The sequence below is a fragment of the Maylandia zebra genome, linkage group LG14, assembly GCF_041146795.1.
Source record: "Maylandia zebra isolate NMK-2024a linkage group LG14, Mzebra_GT3a, whole genome shotgun sequence".
Lineage (NCBI taxonomy): Eukaryota > Metazoa > Chordata > Actinopteri > Cichliformes > Cichlidae > Maylandia > Maylandia zebra.
This window is the reverse complement of record NC_135180.1, coordinates 11550028-11568598: the sequence shown is the minus strand read 5'-3', so window position 1 is coordinate 11568598 and position 18571 is coordinate 11550028. Positions and strand designations below refer to the sequence as shown.

Genomic DNA, 18571 nt, shown 5'->3' with positions numbered 1-18571 from the left:
CTTTCATGTAGATAATTCCTTTCTCCTAAGAGAGAAGAAGAATATATGCCCCTTAAGGCAATTTTGGCAGCCAAAGATAAGTTGGCCAAAGCCTCTGCTTTTGGCTGACACACACAGACGCACATTGGAGTGTCTCTGGCTCCTCCTCCAGGTGGCGGATACACATGAGGGTGGTCTACTCAAGGCTATTTGGGCTGAGCCCTTCCAGGCCCCATGGGTAAAGGCTCAGGCACCAGGCTCACGCTGACTAACCACTCCTCCAAGTGTCTGTGCCATGATGAGGCTCTTATGCTCTGTGCCTCGATTCTTTTCCCCTAATAGAGGCCATCAGAATAGCAACTCACCTAGTTTTTCTTGGCGGTCCTGGGGTAGACCCAGGGCAGGTTAAAGAGATTACACCACTTGGCTGGATTGGATGGATGGATGGGTATATGTCCCCCTGTATATTGTCATTGGTCACCCATGCTGCTAAACTGATTTGTGGGACAAAGAATTGAACTGAATTGAATTGAATTAAATTGAACTGAATTGGATAGATGGATAGGTGGATATGAAACTACACTCGAGCGCCCTCCTTTCCATTTGTTTTCCTATAGCACTTCTCTGTGATGCATTATACTAGGCACACAGTATTATGTGCAAAACCCATTATGTTGGTAATTGGAAGTCAGTCTGAGTGAGCGTGACAAATCCCTGCAATCAGAGCACATCAGCCTCTTAGTGTTTAATAGTTAGCCTTATTGTTATTTTTGCACCTTATAAGTTAAGACTGAGAGCATAATAAACTTGCTGCCACACACATATTCTCACCAAAGGGTTTCTCTGCATCTTAACTGCTTGTTTTTTATCGACTTTCTAAAAGCCAAACATATATTTAAAAGGGCCATGCTCCCCCCATTACAGATCGACTGAAACAGCTTATCATCAGCTCTCCTTAATTTCTAAGTAACGCGAGCAACGCGACACTTAACCCCTGTCAAATCTTCGACACAACACGACTCAATATGTGAGACATTTGTTGTGATGACACCTTCAAGCGGTACGAGAAAACAGCGTCAGTGTCATACTGTAGCAGCAGAGATTTGCTGCAGCTCATTTGGCCCAATTTGCATCAGAAGTAGCAGAGATAGGAACAAATTGTGACAGACAGTGCTCGGAGTTAGCAGAGCAAACAGAGCTATAATTCAAACTGTGAGTTTAAAGTAATGATCGTGACAGTAGAAAACATCAGTGATAGAAGACAGGAGCCATACGTAGACAAGTAGCAGTGACACAAAGATATCCACTGAGTGAGTCCATACACAGACACAGACACACACACACACACACACACACACACACAAAACTTGGAGCAACACTTAAGTCCACTTAGAGCTAATGTCCTCCCACGACGACATGCTGACCTGCAGACTTACTGACATACTTACTCATTCACATGTGAACAATGTTCAGCTGAAAAACAAAAGACGCACGCACACACACACACACACACACACACACACACACACACACACACACACACACACACACACACACACACACACACACACACACAGTCTGAGCTAAATCATGATGAACAACATTTCCTCTCCCCATTTACAAACTAGGAATTCTCAAGAGAAAATAGTTGTTTACTACTAATGGGCTTTTCTTTCTTGAGTGCAAACACACAGACACACACACACACACACACACACACACACACACACACACACACACACACACACACAGGGCAGTCTAATTGCTCTTGTTTGACTTGTGTGATTCCGTAGTTACAGTAGGGACATTATGTCATCCCTACTAATCTCTGAGCTTCCACTCGTCATAACAAAATCACAATGGATGGTATATCGTGGTCATGTAAAGTTAGCGATGAAGGTGCTTGGCGCAAAAATTTCTCAGTTGACTAAAGGTAAGACTGTACTAAATAAGCTTTTCTAGTCCCTAAGGACCCCAAAGCACTTTACACAACCAGTCATCCACACACAGGTGATGGCAGCTACAGTGTAGCCACAGCCACCCTGGGGCACACTGACAGAGGCGAGGCTGCCGGACACTGGCGCCACCAGGCCCTCTGACCACCACCAGTAGGCAACGGGTGAAGTGTCTTGCCCAAGGACACAACAACCGAGACTATCCAAGCCAGGGCTTGAACCGGCAACCTTCCGATTACAAGGCGAACTCCCAACTCTTGAGCCACGATCGCCCGAGACAGTAAGCTGTCACAGTATGTTGACATGGAACATGAGTAGGAAGCCTTTACAGCGAGACAGCATGCATAATAAAGACACTGGAGCTAACTGACATGAAATGGAAATGCAGCCATATTTAAAGTGATTCGAACAACCTGTGGTTTCCCTGCCAAAAAGCTTTCTGTGAAAAGAGTCAGCAGCAGGACACTAAAGGCCAATCAGCTATCAATAATAAAGGCTTAAATTACTAAAATTAAAATGAAAACGTTTTCTCTTTTGAGGGCTAGCCAAACAAGCAAAGCAAATGTCAGCTTATAGAAATTCATTGAATCTGGAGGACAGAGGGGGTTTGTGAGGGGTGGAGAGTCTATAAATGGTGGAGGTAAGTGAGCAGTCAGCTTTATTTGTGTGTGCTGAAAAGTGAACGACGGAGTGTCCAAATGCAGCCATGTTCTGACGCAACTTTGCTTGGTTCATACGTTCACTGCTTTTCCTCTGTCGTGCTCTTCAAATATATAATTTCTGCACAACCAGGCCATGCTTTCTGTACTGTAGTAACACTAATGATCCTACCATCCCCATCATCCCATCCTTCCTGTCTACTTGCTCCCATTTTCCTTATTAGTTCTCTAGCATATATACCATTTTTACTTTGAGTCTTATTTTTGCTTCAGCTGCTTTTGTAAGCTGTTACAAAAGATCTGGTTTATCTAGCCTAGTCATGGTTTTCTGCCTCTGTCATCATCAGTCGGGAATGTAATGCCAAAATAAATATACGAGACTTCAAGGTAAAGGTAACATCTACTTTCTCAAATACTGAAACTTGACCTTAAACCTAAAACTTCCCCTATGACCTGTGACCTGTCGGTTATTACAAGGTTAAGATAAGTTGTCTACTGCCACATTCATGGTCACTTTTCCAGATACACCTAACCAGCATGGTCGCTGGTGCCAGACAGATGGATCTGAGAAAGTCATTAACTGTTGGTCTTTGGGGATTTTCCCACACAACCATCTCTAGGGTATACAGAGCTTCATGCCTCGTTGATACCAGAGGTCAGAGGTCAATGACCAGACTGGTTCGAACTGATAGGAAGACAACAGTAATTCAAATAACTTGTTATAACCAAAGTATACAGAAGAGCATCTCTACAGCCGCAGAAGACCACACTGTAGTGGATTTTTGTATGACATGTATACCTATATATCTAATGTGGTGGATTTGTACCTATATATCTATCTGAATATATATATACTGTAACTTTCATGTAGAGTTTTAGGCACACGGTGACACACACACACACACGCACACAATAAATGTTACATGGTATCAGAGATACTGAAAACAACATAATGAGATCACTGTCATGTACACACACACACTATAAACCTACACTGGAGTGTTTATTTTTATGTAATGCATTTAACTCATATATTTGATGTAGTTAGGTCAAGTATTATTCACATGAATATCACAAGATTATCACAAAAACTATGCTATTTGCTGTACTAATGTGTGACCTTTGACCATGTTGTGACCTATTGTCAGAAGGCAAAGCAAAGGGTTAACCTAGGGGTGTCACTTTGGGCCGGGCCCTCAGCCAGAGCCCTGCCTGAACTCTGGCCCGTACTTGACCCTGCACCTGCTGTTCCTGGGCTCGTGGGAAAGTTACTCAGCAGCAGGAGGTGGGACTACTGGTACCTTTAAAAGGGGGCCTGGGAAAGCCCTCAGGGCTTTTTTCTGCTGTCTGTCCGTGGGGTTGGTCCCTACCTGCATGCGCTTACGGCGAACACCCTAGGGGAGCTTTGCTTTTCCTTCTGTTTTGCTGAGCTGCACTGTTCAATAAAACAGCTGCCATAGAACTTTGCTCCTCTCCTGTAATTTTTGTGTTTTTGACTTTAATTGAAATTGGAAAGCTGAGATCCACCTATTGCTAATCTGAAGAATTGCTCTCAATTGTGACCACCACAACACCGGGTGCCACTCTGTCAGCTAAAAACAGGAAATTGAGCCTACAGTTTGCACAGACTCACCAAAGTTGAACAAAAATGGGAAACAACTTGCCTGGTTTGATGACTCACGATTTCTGCTGCAACATTCTGATGGTAGGGTCTTAATTTGGTGTAAACATAATGTGGGGGATATTTTCTAATGAACACTTTGGGTCCATTAGTACCAAGTGAACATCATTTAAAAAAGAAACAGCCTACGTGAGGATTGTTGCTGAACATGCCCATCCCTTTATGATGACAGTATGCACCAAGTCACAAAGCTCAAATCATCTCAAACTGGTTTATCGAACATTACACTGAGTTCACTGTACCCAAGTATCACAGTCACCAGATCCCAGTCCAATAAAGCACCATTAGGAGATTCATATCATGGATGTGCTCCTTGCCAATGTGCAGGAACTGTGTCATGCTATCATCATAGTATAGACTATAGTTTCTGAGGAGGATTTCCATCACTTTGTTCAATCTATGTCACAAAGAATTAAGGTAGTTCTGAAGGAAAAAGAGGGCCACACCAGGTTTTTTACCGTACAGATGCGAAAGTTGTATCATAAAATAAAATGCAACCAAATAAAGATTACTGATTAATTGTCCATATCAGGTGTATCTTGAAAAATCTACTACTGCTGCTACCGAAGAAACACGCATGTGGTTATTTGCATAGAGAGATCCAGTCTCACTTCCTCTGGGAACTACCGTGTAACCTGTCACTTTTGCAATATTCCTCATGTGCACTTTCTAAGATCCTGGTCTTTTAGAAAAGAAGGAAGTGTCATCATCAGCGCCATGTCAAACCGTTTGATTTCATTATGAGAAGACAATCATCTCATTACGATGGCACTGTTGACAGATGAAAACTTCATACATTTGTAATGAGATGTAGGGACTCTGGTTTTGGCAGCTCCGCATGTCTTTGCATACAATTTTGAGCCAGTGTAGATTTTTCTTCCATGCCTTTATTTTCTTAACATCTGTGTATGCCTTCTTTTTTTTACTCTTTGTTGCAGATCTGTTTTTCCATTTTTTCTATTTAATCTTTTGCATCATCCACTGATTATTTGCCTGTTTTGATTTTTTCCTTCTCTCTTTCTTGCTCCTTAACCCATATCTGCTCTTTATAACCAAACTATACTCTTTTGTGCTTTCCCCTCTAACCCCTTCTTTTTCATTTGTTCCTGCCCTCCCATCAACAGAGAGCTCAGTGGAAGTTGCATTATTGATAGGCATCTCTGTCTGTGGCATCTGCTCCTTCTCTCACTACTCTCTTTTCTCCCCCTCTCTCCCTCGTTCCATGTGTGCCTGGCCTGACGCAGCTTGGCAGGTACTTAGGCTAACATCAATCTTTCATGCAAACACCACACACACACACACACACACATACAAAGTGTGCATATTCACAAACAGCAGCCCTCTCAAATGTTTGTGCACGGGGCGCATAGGAACAGAGGGTGGGAAAGGGAAAAAGGAGTGTAAAAATAACTTTTCCTCCCCTTGCCCTCTTTCTCGCCTCTGCGATTCTCAATCCAGAGGAGGCTCAGAGAAACGCTACACTCCCACAAAACCCTGATTTAGTCTCATCATAGCAATGCTTCCAAAATAAATAAAAGAGACAGTACAAAACCTGCGTCACAGGTGACACGACGAGTAAAACGACCGGTGAAGAGGGCTCCCCGCAGAACAACAAAACCTCTACAGAAGTCTCACACTCTTCTAAAAAAAACAGTTGCATTTCATTTCTACTTGTGCAGGCGCATGCCGTGAATTCTAACAGTGGAAGTAAGACCAAATCATCAAGTGAAGACGGTGACCTACTTTTCAGCATATCTAATGTTTCTCTGTTTCACTGAGCTTAGCCTGTTCATTGTCAGCTATAATCTCTCAACAGGTTAGATCTGCAGACAGACAGGAAGACATGGGGCAGGAATCAAGACAGCGCGAACAGTGTGGGATGCCAGTGGACCTGCCAGCGTGGCAACAGGAGCAAATACAAAGCCTCTGTGATGGTTATCTAAAGGTGCTGACACCTTTTTGTTTGAGCTAGCACATGTCACCAAAACACCAGGAAGTACACGTGTGTGGAGGGACAGCACTGCGTTTGCATAAGACACAGGCATAATCTTCTGTTTGAATGGCAGCGTCAGTGCATATGCTATAAATGAACATAATCACATAATGTCGCCTACTGGAGTGAAACAGCCACAGCTGTCACTTTCTTTCTTTGGTGAACGTGTGTGTGTGTGTGTCAGCTTTTGAATTATGCAGCAATGTCAGGTAAACCTGGTGGCGTGGCAAGAGACGGCTGCACTGAGCTCTTGCTCATGTTGAGAGCAAAGGGCTGTTTTTTTGTCATTGTTGTTTGTGTACATCATTCATTAGCATCTGTCAAATTCAAGTGCCTTGGATTTGCTAAAATGGATGAAAAACAGCATAATTAGCAATGCATCTCGAAACCAAGCTGCAAAGCAGCACAGCAAATCCATATATTTAGATTTGCCACTGTCACGGTTCTGATTTGGTTCAGTATCCTGAATCATATTTGGAAATTACTGAGACGAGTCTGGACGTGTCACATCTGGATGACAACACATCCAGACCTTTGGAATGGAGTCTGAAGGTCTGGATGTGTTGTCATCTATCACTGCATTTATATTCATGGTTGTGCACTGAAATCTGAGACTCCTGTGTTCATGCCGTTCTTGCCGTTCTAACAGCACATTCACACACATTTATCCAAATATGTATCCAAGCAGAGAAGCCCAGACCTCCCTCTCCCCAGCCACCTCCTCCAGCTTATCTGGGGGAACACCAAGGTGTTCCCAGGCCAGCCGAGAGATATAATCTCTCCAGCGTGTCCTGGGTCTGCCCCGGGGCCTCCTCCCGGTGGGACATGCCCGGAAAACCTCACCCAGGGGGCGCCCAGGGGGCATCCTTGTCAGATCCCCAAACCACCTCAACTGTCTCCTTTCGATGTGGAGGAGCAGCGGCTCTACTCTGAGCCCCTCCTCAATGGATGAACTTCTCACCCTATCTCTAAGAGAGAGGCCAGCCACCCTTCAGAGGAAACCCATTTCCGATGCTTGTATTCGTGATCTCGTTCTTTCGGTCACTACCCACAGTTCGTGGCCATAGGTGAGGGTAGGGACGTAGACGTAAATTGAGAGCTTTGCTTTTACACTCAGCTCTCTCTTCAACACAACACACCGGTACAGCATCCGCATCACTGCAGTCGCTGCACCAATCCGTCTGTCGATCTCCCGCTCCCTTCTCCCATCACTCGTGAGCAAGACCCCTAGATACTTAAAGTCCTCCACTTGGGCAGGGTCTCGTCCCTGACCCGGAGTGGGCACTCCACCCTTTTCCGGCTGAGGACAATGGCCTCAGATTTGGAGGTGCTGATTCCCACTGCTTCAAACAAGGCTGCGAACCATTCCAAGGCGAGCTGGAGGCCATCACCTGATGAAGCCAACAGGACCACATCAGTGTACAAATATGTATGGACACTGTAATTCTTCAAATATGTAATGTGTGCTGTTAGCTTAATTAAGAGCTAATTTCACCATTGCTAACAATATCTTGGAAGCCCAGTTATTTGAGGGACAGCAGCTAAACTTAAAGAAGGGAGTTTAGCCCCAGTTTGTGATACTCTGTAGAAAACACCACATACTAACCATGATTAAACAATCCTTACTATACTATTATGAGAAACAGGTTACCATGGTAACCTCTTCCATAATGAAAACAGCAAATTTAAGGTGGTTGTTTGAAGAATTAAATTCTCGACCTAACCTAAAAATTATAATCAAAGAGTGCAAAACCCTAAATATGTCTAAACTCTAAAAATAAAGTTACATTTTTATCCAGTTTTCCTTTGAAGGTTGTGATTGCATCTTCAGGAATTCTCCTGGGGGCTTTTCTAGTAAGTATAGGTGCAGAGGGGAACATGGATTTGACTGACAAAGCAGCCTTAAGTCTTAATATTCTCTTTCCTACCGTGCTTCACTACACCTTGCTAGTACTGGGCTGGAGCCCCTTTGCCTTATTTTAATGGCATAGATACAACAACGTGCACACAGAGTTGCTGCAGATTTGTTCCACCACATCCTAAAGGTGTTCTATTAGACTGATATCTGGTAACTGTACAATGAACTCGTTGTCATGTTCAAGAAACCAGTTTGAGATGATAAAGTGTGGTCATAAGGGGATGGATATGGTCAGCAACAGTCCTCGGGTAGGCTGTGGTGTTGTGGTGTTGGTGCTCAGTTGGTGCTAACAGGCCCAAATTATGCCAGGAAAATGTCCTCCACACTATTACATCATTTTGGGTTGTTTACGCCAAATACTGACCATCTGAATGTTGCAACAGAAATCGAGAGTCATCAGACCAGGGAAGGCCTGAGGAAACTGTACCCTCAGTTTCCTGTTCTTAGTTGACAGGAGTAGCACCCAGTGTGGCCTTCTGCTGCTGTAGCTCATCTGCTTCAAGGCTCCACATGTGCATTCAGAGATGCTCTTCTGGATATCTTGGATATAACGAGCAGTTATTTAAGTTACTGTTGCCGTCCTATGAGCTCAAAGCACTCTCACCATTCTCCTCTGACATCTGGCAATAATAAAACATTTCCACCCAAAGAACTGACACTCACTGGAGGATTCTCTGTAAACCACAGAGATGGTTGTGTGGGAAAAATCCCAGCAGATCAGCAGTTTCTAAACCACTCAGACCAACCTGTCTGGCATCAACAACCATACAACATTCAAAGTGACTTAAATCACCTTTCTTTTCTGATCCTCCCTTTGAACTTCATCAGGCTGTCTTGACTGTATCTCAATGCTTTGAGTTGTTGCCATGTGATTGGCTGCTACATTTGTCTTAAAGAGCAGCTTAATAGGTGTACTTAAAAAACTGGATGCCACTCAGTTGTAGCTGCTTAGACAGATGGATTACTGAACGGGGGAGGTTGCAGGCTGATGAGGCTCTCCAGCCAGTTTTATTTTCATTAGAAGCTTGGCAGCATAAATTCCTGATAATTCAATTCAAATCACCAATTTTCCAATTTGCTTTTCTTACAAGTCCTCAAATTGTTTTCAGATTTCAGACTGGCCTTGTCAAAAACATAAGTGGAACATAACCGCATAAAAAGTATAGTATTTAAAATAATCTAAAGAAAACTAGCACCTTCCCATGTGGGCTCATGAGCCACCTAAATGTTTTCCTATCGAAAGCCAGAAAATGTCGACACTGAGTGATGATAAAACAAATAATTAAAAAAGCGGTTTAGCTATTCAGAAGAGGGAATGCTTTCCCATTTCTCGAGGTGATTCACAATAGTAATCAAGAGAAGCATCAAAACATCCTCCTGAGGTTCAAGTCTTTTTGAACTGTACTGCATTATTAAGCCCTGCTTTTACATGTCTGCCTAACAAAGACAACTAAAGTTTGTTTTATTGTATTTATTGTCTATCACTAATACACTCTCTTTGCACTCTCTATTTGTTAAAAGCTTTCAGCAGCCTAACCAGCAGACCTGGGTATCAGTTCCCTCATCTGCAAATGGTTACTGGACTTCCTGACCAACCGCCCCCAACATGTCCGGCTGGATAACCGCTGCTCATCTACCATCACAATGAACACCGGTGTACCACAAGGCTGTGTGATGAGCCCTTTCCTCTACTCCCTCTTCACCCACGACTGCAGACCTGCTGATGGTTCCAACACCATCATTAAGTTTGCAGATGACACCACGGTGATTGGCCTCATCAGTGACAACGATGAGGCCGCCTACAGGGAGGAGGTGGATCGTCTGGCTGAGTGGTGCGACAGAAACAACCTGCTGCTTAACACCGAGAAGACCAAGGAGCTCATCGTGGACTACAGGAGGAATGCTGACCCACATCCACCCATCCACATTAAGGGGACGGCTGTGGAGCGTGTGAGCAGCTTCAAGTTCCTGGGAGTCCACATCTCCGAGGATCTCACCTGGACGACCAACTGCTCCAAGCTGGTCAAGAAGGCTCACCAGCGCCTCTTCTTCTTGAGGACTCTGAGGAAGAACCACCTGTCCTCAGACACCCTGGTGAACTTCTATCGCTGCACCATCGAGAGCATCCTGACCAACTGTATAACAGTCTGGTACGGGAACTGCTCTGCCTCGGACCGGAAGGCGTTGCAGAGGGTCGTGAAAACTGCCCAGCGCATCGCCGGAGCACCACTTCCTGCCATAAAAGACATCTACAGGAAGCGGTGTCTGAAAAGGGCTGGGAAAATCATCAAAGACCCCAGTCACCCATCACATGGACTCTTCACCCTCCTGCCCTCTGGGAGGCGCCACAGGAGCCTCCGGACTAAGACCACCAGGTACCGGAACAGCTTCTTCCCCACAGCTGTCAGACTCCTGAACTCTGCCTCCTGACATCTGACCCACGTTAACACATGGACTGAACATACCCACACCCACAATGGACAACTGTACCCTCAAACACACAATAATAACATGGACTGAACCACCACTCACAAGCACTAGCACTTTATATAGCCTCTGTAGAAACTATCTACACCCTCACTTATCTTAACTGCACTACTGTATAGCTCTGTGTAAATAATCATTCTGTACATTCGATAATCTTTAATCCTACAACTGTTTACAACTTGCATAGTTCCCATTTCTGTATAGCTGTATATCCCAGATTCTGTAAAGTTATTTATTTCATATTCTGTATAGTTTTTCATATTTATATCCTGTTCATAGCCTGTACATAGCTTGTACTCACTACAGCCTGTACATACTTATAGTTATAGAATATTCACAACATACTTCATACCGTGTACATTATAATATACCATAATAGACCCATTTCTGTAATATACTCACATATCTATATTATTGCTAATATATATTGTAATATATCTATATCACTAAAGCACTTCTGGATGGATGCAAACTGCATTTCGTTGCCCTGTACCTGTGCATGTGCAATGACAATAAAGTTGAATTCTATTCTATTCTAAGTATGACCCAACCCAGCATACGTGGCCCCTGAAATCTGGAATTGGATTTTTATTACACAGAAGAAAAAAGGGTAGGGTGGGTTTGATGGATGGATACTTGGGAGATAACGAGGGGTGGAAAGCACTCGGGAAAGAGGATAAAGACAACTTTAGACATTGAGGGAAATGCGACTTGGGAAGAAGGAAGAGAAGTATGTGCTCGTAGTCAGGTGCGATCAGATAGCAGCTGCTCAGCATAAAGATTCCGGCCTATAGTGAAGCCAATGAACCCGAGAGCCTTAATTTATGGCTCCATTCCCCTCAAGCTAGCACTCCGGCATAAGATTTTATAATACTGATGTAACATTAGTACCTCGCCAAGGGCATCATAATCAAACCAGCTCTGATAGGAGGGGGGGGGGGGGGGGGGGGGGAAGCAAAGAGGTGCAGAGAAGACAAGAAACAGCAACAGAGAAATCTTTCTGTCATTTCCTGGCTTTGTCCTAAGATAGACCATCACTCCTTACATGGCCCTGTTCTTTTTCAATTACGCTGCGCTTCTGCACAACCCAAACAGAGTCTGCTCATGGTCAAAGTCTGTCATTATTTCCTCCCCACCTCCTCTTCACTTCTCTGCTCTCTGTCTTCACTCCTGTCATTACCTTGTTTGTGCCTCCGCTCCTCGGTTCAGACTGTCAGTGTTTGCCTCCTTGATTTCCAATTCCGCCTCTCGTTACCCAGCCGGCTGTTAGTGCACTCCTTAACTCAAAGCTGTGGTAAAAAAGCGGCTAAGAATCTCACCCGAGGATCTCTCATCCTCTCTTTTTTTCTTTTGTAACCCACCGCTGCTTGTTTTTCCTTCTTATTTTCCATCTCCTTCTTTTTATTGGTGGTTTTATCCATGGTCAGCTGGCATTTATTGTACCATTCCCAATCTTACCTAACCTGTTATCTTCTCACAAACGATACCTGTACATGCATGCTACACTCTAATAGTGGAAGTCTTGCAAAAAATCCATTTAAGAAAAAAAAGAAAGAAAAAAAAGACAGCTTAAGTTTCATGTTAAACCATCCAGTCACTGCATTACAGGAAGGAAATAAGACTGTGGACCGAATCAGTGCCGGATATTTGATGTATGCACATGGCGAAATGATAAGTCTGATCATAGATTACTGAGGTGTAACGCAGAGGTCAGTGATATTACACTGTTCTGCAAAATACTGTCTTTGTTATCTGGGCCGTATCATTTTAATTCCTCTCATATGACACTATGAGAACTGGGAATATGCTTATGCCTCTAATATTCTTTAGCACGCCTCTTAAGAATCATTGGGTTTATCATGCATGTTTGACCAAGGTATATTATTTTTTTGTTATCTGTCTGATGTCACACACACAAATCTTGAAATCCGCAATCATTCCGGCAATTTCTGGTGGCTTACTGCAGCTAGAGCCCGCTACTACAGTGTGAGAAAGTTACTGTATAAAATTGGTTTTCAGCAGATCTGCTCTCCAAAGTGCAGTGCATACAAGATTTAACCTACTACCTATATCTTTACATTCACACTTTTTTTTTGTTTTTTTGGTCAAACACTTATGTTTCCTCCTCTGTGTTTCCTCTCATTTGGTTGCCCTAGCTGGAAACTATCACACTAGGCCAGTGAGCAAAAGTAGGTTAGTGGCCTTGATTTTCACTTCAGCAATATTCCATATCTGAGCATGGAAATCAAAGTTCACGCCAATAAATCTCAAACAGTGTCCTGCTTTTGAGCAGCAGGGCAGGCCAAGTAGGTCTCGGACAGACTAGGCAACCTTGGGCTCAAGTTTACTCAGGCAGGGATTTTAGAAGTTTGGGAAAAATGAATATAAAGTTAACTTGAAGTATTCAACCTCCATCGCTGTCTGCAGTTATTACAAAAAAAGACAAAATTTTTAAAAGTCCTGTTTTGTCCCCTCCCGTGGAAGTGCCACAGCTATCTAGAATACTTCCCGACACCTGAGATCAACATCACTAATGTGCTCGCTTGAGTGTTTCACAGGTTTGTGACTGCTAGAAGCTGAGAGTCCAAGCTTGCTGCATGCAGGCTGTCCTAGTTTAGGCGGCAACACAAGTACTGCAACTGGGTTCTAGGAGTTGATTGTATAAAGCATACCAAGTAATGCATCACAAATGAGTTCATGGATATAATGCTAATTCTTAAAGCTGACATTGGTTTATAAAACGAGGAAAAGGTTTGCAGGATTGTATAACATAATCCACATGAGCATACAATCACATGAAGAGACATTTTGCTGTAGTTTGCGACCTGTCACCACATACACGTTGAGCTTTAGACTCTGAGAAAACACACCTGGTGCTGGCAGGGAAAATGCAAGGAATATGTGGGAAAAAAATCATTATGTTCTTGGAAATATCTTTAAAGTTATATTCTAATATAAGCAAGGAGAGAAAACAGACTGTAATCTTACCACTGTTTTAAATTTCATATACACCTAGGGTGCATAATGACAGTTGGTAGACATTGCCCAGTGTACTGTAACTGAAATAAAGTGCAATAAAAATAACTTGCAACTGGAAGATGATCAGCTGTGCTTATTTACTAAAGTTCATTTGCACATTTAGCACTTTGTTTGCTCTAATGCAGTAAAAACAAGTAGCAGACGATCTGGTTGGATTAGTTTAAAAAGAAAAAAAGTAGGAGGTTCCAATGCACAGCAGAAGAGGAATAAAAATTTGCATTATAAAATATTTATGGATACAAGAGTTCCTGAAAAATGAATTACTATGGAGCTATGAGGGCAAATTTATTGAGCCTGTGTAAACCAAACCTGGCCAGAAGTTTCTGTTTACTGACCGTGATGTGAAATATTAGCTACAGTAAAGTAATGTGTTAATATTTAATACTTCATTAACACACTTAGATGGTGGCAAAATAAATACAATAATAATATATGGTATAAACTATACGAGCTGCCTACTGTTGCCGAATTATAGGCACGAGGGAGGGACGCACAAAGTACAGAAGTAATGCAAAGACAGTTAATAACTAGAAAAATTTGCATTTCCTGCGAAAATGCAGTGTGGATGCTTTAAAGCTGAAGCTGTATGCAAAAACTAGCTGAAAAGTTGCAGAAATTGTAAAAACTTTGCAGAAGCAAAGGAACTTTGCTAAAATGGAATAACTTAGCAGAACTGCAACATCTTAGAGGAAACATAATACTTGGCAGAAATACAATAGCATAGCAGAACTTAGCAGAAATATTGTAACTTACCAGAAACATGATAACTTCTCAAAAATACAAGAATTTAGGAAAGATAGTATAAGATAACAGAAAGAATATATTTAGCCAAAAATACTTAAACATTACGGAAACACTATGATTTAGAAAAATAGTACAACATAGCAGAAATACTGTGATTTACCAGAGACACTGTGATGAACTATGAATATTGTCATTTTAAATTAATACTATGGTTTAGCACAAATACTATCATTTGGCAGAAATACTGTGTTTCAGCACAAATACTCTGGTTTAGCACAAAGGAGATTAAGGAGATATGACAATTCGAAAATGCCTCTCATTACAGAAATCAAGCGGTGATTTTGAACAAACTCTCCATTGACTTTCTATGGAGAGTTTTCCGACTTTCTGTTGGTCTGAGGAGATTTGCCAAAATTCTATAAATTCCACAACAATGATAGTGACATTTTCAGAAAGCCAGCAAAAATACCTACGTTTTGATGTATAATTTGTGGAAGTTGAGTGAAATTTGAGCAAGTAGCAAGAAGTTGTTCGGACATGAAGAGAAGACTGCGAAACCTTCAGTGGCAACAATAACAACGCATGTATTTTGTGAGAAATCACAATTTTGCAACTCAAAACTTTAAGAAGCATAAAAGTAAAACGGTAAAAGATTTGAAAAAGCTGATTTATACCTGAATAGCCCAATAATTTGAGAACATTTTAAAGTTTGAATGGTTGTTCTACGTGAAAATATGAGGAAGTAGTTAAGTTTCAAAAACAAGTTAATTTTAGCAGAATTGCAAAGTTTCCCATTCATTTCAAATTAAAGGAAAAAAGCTTAATATTTTAAAAAGTATAATAGTGAAAAATACCAAAAGACATAGCCGTTATTAGCAGAAATAGCAGAATAGTTTAAAATTTGAACGGTGAAAATCGGCTGAAAATTGTGGAAGTAGATCCACGGTGAAAAGTGTACGGAAACACCAAGAAGGAACTCAATAGTGTGGATGCTTAAAGCATCCACACAATTACAAGCTAGAGGTATATCATTAGCGAGCTACTTTCATAAAAAGGTGCGAGCAGGTCAGCATCTACCTGTGTTGCTTGACATTGGCCATTAGAAATTCCATTATTATACATTACAACAGTGAGATGCTTGAAAGGCAGATGTGTCTCTTTCAGGAAATGGATAAAATGTTTGTAGTCCTTCCCGCGACTGGGTTGTTGTAATGATTCTCACTGCGTCACCTTAAATTTCCCAGCGTTTCCCAGTTAGCAGGAATACTTAATGCAATGAGATTCATCTTCAGGGGACCATGAACAACTGCTCTGCACTTACGTGTAACGCAGTCTATCCAATACAATCCATCCAATATTTGTTAGGGCATTTCTGAGTGTGAAACCGACCAATCAATGGCCCACTGACACTTTCATTGTTTAAGAGACCCTGCAAGTGTAGCTACTGACTGAAGATGCACACCTTTGCTTTAAATGTATAAATCTTGACATTTGAAAATATGAGACACTCTCCCAGGTTAGCAACTAATCCAGTTTTTGAGTAAACACCTACTCGACTGCACATGTTTGGCTAGGTATGTTTTCTCTGTAGAGTTTGAATAATCGTCATAATAAGAAGTGGAGCATTGACGGCCTGTTACATTTTTGGAGCAGATTCTTTAAAATTGCAAGATAGTGCATTGACTAAGAATGAAGAGTGCTTTCTCAGAGTGAGTGCCCTTCCAGTTTTAATTAAGCCCTCAGCCAGCAGCCAGGTTTTGAAAAGTTTTTGTCTCCTCCGCCTCAAGAGCTCACATGATTCATTTTCATCTCCTCTATGCATGAAACGCAGTGACTATGTCACCTCTAGCCCTGACTTGACTATGAGAGGTCTGTTCTTAGAGCCTCTTAACTGCGAGGTGTGCCATGTGTTTTGCAATAGTTATTATTATGGTGAGGATTTAAATGTAACATGTCATTCCCACAATCTGTTACTGTAAATGCAGGGAACTGTGGTGAACTGACAGCTGACCATTTTTGGTCTAAAGAAATGGCTCCCCAGGTTATGATTTTATAACCACATGAAGGTGAGGGTGTGCATGCGTAGGCAAGTGTGCGTAAATGTGTGCACACACGTGTAGAAATATGATGGCTTGAGCAAGATGCAAGCAGTTCTCCTCTGTATTTGTTTGAATTCACAAGCATCTGTTCACATGACACACCGTGTTATTCTTATCGTGTTATCTGGTCCCTTCCTTTTTACCGCTGTGACAAATATCCATCCATTACTGTATGTCTCATATTTGGAGACCATAGTGTATCTTAATGGTTCTATTACTGTATTTACTGTGGTCGCTGGCAACTGTTCGCCCACATGCTACAGTATCTGCATTGTCTCACCCACTCACAAAGGGTTTAGGTGCTGGTGGGAAGGTGGAGAGCCTACACTTTTGAGTAGATAACAATAAAGCTGCTTAAACACACACACACACACACACACACACACACACACACACACACACACACACACACACACACACACACACACACACATTTCAACCCCATGAGGTTTCACTTTGATTTTCCTTTTTTTCAGGAATAAACTCCTGACACAACTTCCTATACATATTTACATTACAGGGAGGCTGGGTATTTCCGGTACCTATGCGCAGCACAGACCTGACATGTATAGCCTGTTGTGACACACTGTGGTTTACAAAATGAATGGCAATAAGAAAATATCACAGACTCGAGAGCACGATACGGTCCACAAGTGTCACCCTCCACCCTATAGCAATTAACTGCGTTAATACCGGCAAGGTTCTTGAATAAGGTGGTCCGTGGATGGCAGCTTCTCCGCCACTATCTACAGCTATGGATCGACATACCTAATAATCGCCTGTAAAATAGCTCTATATATGGAACGAAAAAAATATGTTTGATCGCCTTTCCACCCCCCTCACCGTCTCACCTGCTCGTTCCTTGCAAGCTCCTTCTCCAGTTGTCGGTGTTTGTTGTGCCACACCAGATAGTGGATAGGATAACGACTCTTCTCCGGAGTTTTCTTAGCAGAAATCATCCTCGGATCATAGTTTGCCTCCTCCTCCTCTTTCTTCACTGTGGATCGCAAGAATACTTTGTCACAGATTTACGCTATACAATTAGTCCTATCATCCTGCATCAGCGGTGATGCCCAAAGGCGTGTAGGGGCAACCTTACGCGTCAGAAACAGTGAATGGCTCCCTGCTCGCTCTGCTTAGAATAAACGCCAAAGCCCCATGAAATCATTTAGAAATAAAGATAAGGGGGGAAAAAGCCCTCCCTTGATTGTGTCAGTAGATTGGGTTACACCTTTATTCCTTATCTACCCGTTCCTCCTCCTCTCGCTTTCTCTTCCTCGCTCTCTTTCTCCCCTGCCTACTCTAACGCGTCTATCCTCCTCTCCTCCCATCCGGTGGTGACTGAGAAAGATGCATTGACAAGCTGCAATGAAATGGGCGCATACTCAGCCAATCCGCTGTCAGGGCTCTGATAAAACACATGCCTTGTGAAAAAGAAAAAAGAAATCGAAATGATGCGTTTAAAGTGAACCAGGCCCACATAGCATAGGAGTGTTATAAAGGAGGTGTGGGCGTACTGTGGAGAAGGCTGGGGAGCGCACGACATGACAGCAAAAGACAAAATTCATCAAAGTTGAAATGAAAGCCTACCTTCTTGATTTTTTTCAGTTCCTCTACTCTTATTCTGCATTATTTTCATGTCGACACGACAGAAAAATGAAACAGATAAATCCAATAAATCAATAGCACTTTAATGTTTCATTTGACTGCTAAAGCTGCTCAGCCATTGAAGGTTGGGTGATCGCGATACTTCTGCTTAAATGGAGCAATGTGTTTCTTATATCCAATATCTGATTAACATCTAGTAACTTTTCTGTCAGCATGAATTTTAGATTGTGATTAAGTCCCATTCTACAGAAACCACCTCACTTTTAAGAACATAAGGTTATCATCACGCCCTGTCCCTCCCTGTCCTAAGTTGTCGGGATGGTGTGTGTGTGTGTGTGTGTGTGTGTGTGTGTGTGTGTGTGTGTGTGTGTGTGTGAGAGAGAGAGAGAGAGAGAGAGAGAGAGAGAGA

General features: G+C 42.4%; 1 protein-coding gene across 2 annotated transcripts in view; it reads right to left on the bottom strand.

Moving 5' to 3' along the window:
- ankrd13b (ankyrin repeat domain 13B) overlaps nucleotides 1–18092 on the bottom strand; it is a 45810-nt gene extending 27718 nt beyond the window's left edge. The window contains exons 1-2 of one of the 2 annotated variants that reach the window (XM_076892198.1): nucleotides 17654–18092; nucleotides 17406–17551 (exon numbers count right to left, since the gene is read on the bottom strand). In XM_076892198.1, the coding sequence (XP_076748313.1) occupies nucleotides 17406–17513 (108 nt within the window). In that variant the 5' untranslated portion in view covers nucleotides 17514–17551; nucleotides 17654–18092. Of the gene's footprint in view, nucleotides 1–17405 lie in introns of both variants that reach the window. The other variant, XM_004567010.6, reaches the window with a different exon arrangement.
- Between the last annotated feature and the right edge of the window lie 479 nt (nucleotides 18093–18571).